General features: G+C 42.9%; 1 protein-coding gene across 3 annotated transcripts in view; it reads right to left on the bottom strand.

Annotated features, from left to right (window-relative positions):
• Positions 1 to 865: 865 nt before the first annotated feature.
• The window catches only part of LYN (LYN proto-oncogene, Src family tyrosine kinase), a 130576-nt gene continuing 126486 nt past the window's right edge, over positions 866 to 4955 (bottom strand). For all 3 annotated transcript variants that reach the window (XM_037028596.1, XM_037028599.1, XM_037028598.1), the window contains exon 13: positions 866 to 2302. In XM_037028596.1, the coding sequence (XP_036884491.1) occupies positions 2100 to 2302 (203 nt within the window). In that variant the 3' untranslated portion in view covers positions 866 to 2099. The remainder of the gene's footprint in view (positions 2303 to 4955) is intronic.

Raw genomic sequence — 4955 nt, 5'->3', positions numbered from 1 at the left:
GCCGGCGTTCTCTCAACAATGGCCCGAGTTGGGATGATGTGAACCACGCCGCACACCCCTGGAGACCCTGAGATTGCACAGAAACTACTCAGCCCCTCATTCTGCCCCTCAGCCACGAGGAGGGCGGAATCCCGCTCCCAAAGGAGGGGCTGTGGGTGCTGTCCACCGAATGCTACGTGGCCCTGGCCACTGGAGACCACATGCTTGACTGGGAGGGAAAGTTGAATGGAAAATGGCAAAAAGAAATAGAATCGAGAAAAGAAAAACCAAATGAAGATATATTTAGTGATTTCCTAGAGACTTCTTTCTGTTTCAGGAATTCTTTACACCTTCTCTGCACATAATATGCTGCATCGTATGTATGAATCGGAAAGAAAACGCGAATGAGTGGAGGCGCACAGAAAACTTACCGCTGCCAATCCAGTGACTAGCTATGAAGACATTATGTGATAATAATCTATCTTTGCGAGCATGGCACTTGTGAATCAAGACTTTTAGAATATTTCAGAAGGGACAGTAAAAGATCACACAGGAAAAAAGACAAAATTTAGGGAAGAGTAGAATATTTTATCCCTTCCCCTTGGCACCCGATGCCTATCCAACACACACTGGGTTTGTAGTGTGCCTGCTCAGCCTGCTTGAAAACAAATCCCATTTGGCCCCATAAAGGGGTGTTCAGGCACCTAGGCCATTGACTCGGTTTTCCAGTCTGGAAATGCTCGAAGGTTGGAGGCAGAATCTGTATACGTCTTTTAAACCATGTAACCATATGGAATCACCTCTCATCCCCCTTCCCTGCCCGCCCTGCCAACTGGCATTCAGTTTTATGTTGACAATAGTTGAAATGTTAAACACAAGTAAAAAGTTTGACATGTTATTGGGCCAGGTGTATTAAAATAAAATCAAAAAATAGAAATATTAGGTATATACATGACAGCATAAGTGAAACATGTGCTAAAGCATTTTTCCATTCAGATCTTACAGTAGTAAGAAACATTTAGTAAACAAAATTGCGTGTATCTCTTCTTCAGTGGTTCATCGGAGCCTCCTCAGTTGCTTATTTTCCTTTCCATCCTGTATAAATAGACTCACATACTTAGACTATTTAGAAAACATTGCTGAATCACAAAATAGCCTCCAAAGATGGCATTTTTACTTTGAGTACAACTAAAATTAATATTTGATGATTAAAATAATGTTCAAATCATTTGAAGCAATAAGAAAATTTTTTATGTTTTATAAGGTTCTACAGAGATTAGAATCTTATTCTTCTTCCAGCTACATTGTCAACGAAAGTCAGTATATAGTACATTGTGGAGTTGAAAAGCCAGACCGTTTAATAATAGTCATTCTAAAGGTAGAGCAGTTTCTGAGGCTCTTCTCCCTTTCTCGGGAGGTCTGGGCAAGGCCCGGCAGTCAGTGAGGTCCATGTCACGCAACACAGCAGCTCTGCATGGCTCACAAATGACAGACACGTCTACAGGGAGGAGACCAGAAAAGCGAAGCTGCTTCCTCCCTGGGGGCGCTGGGCAGTCTCCACGGATGGAAACGTTTAACAGATTTCAGGTGGAGGGACAATCACTGAAATCTGGGAAAGATATTTTCAAGCTTCTGACTTTACCTGCAAAATCTAACAGGTTAGATTAGTAATTTTCAAACAAATAAGCCAAAGCATAGAGAAAATACGAAGAAGGGCCATGATAAGTATCTGGTTATTTTACGTTTATAAATGCGTTTAGGTCTACTACTGGAGATTTATTGAAATGGCCTCTGAACCTCTGAGTCACACATCCAATTGTAAACAAGAAGCCAGAGTGGGTGTGTTTTTTCCTCAGAAGGTTGTATTCAGATGTTGGTGTCGCCAAGCAAGACGGCCAGCCTGAAGGCGGCCGAGGGGCAAAGTGGTGGGCATCCTCTGGTGAGAAGCTATTCTTCCACGTGGAGAGTGTTTCTTCCTGAGTAACTTGGCCTCATTTCAGGAAGCAGGGACGGTAGATGATCTTAACACGTGAACACTAGTACGACCAGTAGTTGTTACTGTTTCTTCTTTGACGAGGCAGCTGTCCCTGCGGAGGGCTGCGGGTCTTGCTGCGATGGATCTAAGGCTGCTGCTGATACTGGCCTTCTGTGGCCGTGTAGAAATCATCCAGGACGCTCTGCAGGTAATCAAATGTCGGCCTCTCCTCCGCCTTTTCTTTCCAGCACATCTTCATGATTTCATAGAGCTCCTCTGGGCAGGTCTCCATGCGAGGCATCCTGTAGCCCTGAGACAGCGCGGTCATCACATCGGCATTAGTTCTCCCTACAGCAAAAGAGAGAAAAATGCCGTGCTTAGCAACCTGACTGAGGGGTAAGAATTGCACTGATCTCGCTACCCACATCCTGCATCCATTACTAAATAATGGATGAAGGATGAATGCTGAAATAATTTTAGGAGTGTATAAATGTAACTACTCCTTAACTGTTAAGGAGTTGAAATTGTATTTGGCGCTTTGGAGGCAACCACAAGGCTGACGTGGCCCCCAGTGAAAATGAGTTTGACACCCCTGCTCTAGAGGCTGCTATGAGCTGAATTGTGGCCCCGGCGAATTCATAGACTGAGCCCCCAGTACCTCAGAGTGTGGCTGTATTTGGAGATAAGGCCTTTAAATAGGTCATCAAATGAAAATGAGGTCTTTAGGGTGGGCCCAAGACAACCTGACTGGTGTTCTTACAAGAAGAGAGCAGGACACAGAGTGACCCAGGATGCGTGTGCACAGAGGAAAGGCCGTGTGAGGGCGCAGTGAGATGTCCATCTCGAGCCAAGGAGAAGCCTCAGGGGAAACCAGCCCTGCCAACACCTTGATCCCAGACCTCTGGCCTCCAAACCTGTAAGCAAATCATTTCTGTCGTTTGGGCCACTCAGTCTGTGGCATTTTGTTATGGACATGAGAACATTTCTATAGCAACTAAATAATGTAAATTTTAGTACAAAAGGGATCAAGACAGCATTCAGTTTGCCAAAGGGAAACGGGCAGATGTGGTAAGCAGAAGACAAAGCAAGTTCTTGCACAACAAAAGGATGTTGGATGTGACTGATCTTGTGAATGGACTACTGAAGCCCAGCCCCTTAATCTCAATTTCTTTGGTAGTAATTTTTCAGCTTCTTTTTGATAATTTTTCATCATCAAAATCACATGCACATACATGATCTTATACTAATATTTTTAAAAGCAGCTCTTTGTTGTAAATTTACTTAAAGAAGTCGGGATCCTTGAATCAACTAAGCCAACTGATTATATTCCAGTTATTAAATCGCCTGTCCTCAGCACAGGTGAGAATCCAAGCTCACACAGACTCTGGAATGTGTGTACCCTCCATACCCCATGAGGGAACCAGGTACTGTTGTTCCCCCAGAGCTCTGTGAGAGGACCGACCGTGAAGGGTGACTTTAATATGGTCAAATGTCTCACAGTAGATCAGATGCTGAGCTTCCGATCTTTGTTACTGAAATAGTTTTAAGAAAAAAAGATCATTTTAATAACATTTTCCTCTGTTGTTAAAATGCGGCAGAGAAATGAGCGAAAGTAGCGGTTTTAGCAGCACCTACTCACACCTGTATGTTTTGCCTGTTTTGTGCATACCTTATTCTGCAGAGATAGGAACCTCTCCAGAGAGGAGCTGTATTCCACCCAGAATATTTTCATGCAAAATATGTACACTGTCTGGCCAGGTAGCTCAGTTGGTTAGAGCATTGCCCCGATATGCCAACGTTACAGGTTCAATCCCCAGTCAGGGCACGTAACAGGTTCAACCCCCAGTCAGGGCACATACAAGAATCAACAAATAAATACATAAATGACTTTCACCAGCTTTGGAAAAGAATGTTCTTTTGAATTTATTCTCTTAGCAGTGTTTTTCAATTTATGGGTCACAACTCATTTAGGATCAACAAATTCATTTTTTAGGGAACCACCAGTATTTTTAAAAATTAACAGTAAAAAAATCAGAAGGCACTTTACATGTAAAAGTCAATGTGGTTTATGAAAATTTTGTTTTATATATGGAGTAGGTTTCTGTATATTTCTTAACATGGGTCATGATCAGTGACCTCTGAACTCTGTGCTCAACTAACCTTTCTTCTTCTTTTTTTAAAATATATTTTATTGATTATACCATTACAGTTGTTCTATTCCCCCCTTCATTCCCCTCCACCCACACCCTCCCTCCCCCACCCTTCTCCCCCCCTTAGTTTATAACCACGTGTCTCAAGTTCTTTGGATTCTATATTTCCCCCACTATTCTTGCCCTCCCCCTATCTATTTTCTACCTACCCTCTATGCTACTTATTTTCTGTACCTTCTCCCCTCTTCTCCCCCTCCCACCCCCCTGTTTCTGACCCTCCATGTGTTCTTCATTTCTATGGTTCCACTCCTGATCTAGCTGTCCTCTTGGTTTGCTTTTGTTTTAGGTGTGGTTGTTAATAACTGTGAGTGTGCTATCCTTTCACTGTTCATATTTTTCATCTTCTTTTTCTTATATAAGTCCCTTTAGCATTTCATATAATAAGGGCTTGGTGATGATGAACTCCTTGAACTTGACCTTATCTGAGAAGCACTTTATCTGTCCTTCCATTCTAAATGAAAGTTTTGCTGGATAAAGCAATCTTGGCTGTAGGTCTTTGGATTTCATGACTTGGTATACTTCTTTCCAGCCCCTTCTTGCCTGTAAGGTCTCTTTTGAGAAATCCGCTGACAGTCTGATGGGTACTCCTTTGTAGGTGACTGTCCCCTTATCCCTTGCTGCTTCTAGGATTCTCTCCTTCATTTTGGTCTTGGCTAATGTAATTATGATGTGCCTTGGTGTGTTCCTTCTTGGGTCCAACTTCTTTGGGACTCTCTGAGCTTCCTGGATTTCCTGGAAGTCTATTTCCTTTGCCAGACTGGGGAAGTTCTCCTTTATTATTTGTTCAAATA

Source organism: Sturnira hondurensis, unplaced genomic scaffold (genome assembly GCF_014824575.4).
Source record: "Sturnira hondurensis isolate 20B ecotype Veracruz unplaced genomic scaffold, ASM1482457v3 Scaffold0020080, whole genome shotgun sequence".
NCBI classification, from domain to species: domain Eukaryota; kingdom Metazoa; phylum Chordata; class Mammalia; order Chiroptera; family Phyllostomidae; genus Sturnira; species Sturnira hondurensis.
Note: the sequence above shows the minus strand (reverse complement) of the source record. Positions and strands in the feature narration are given on the sequence as shown.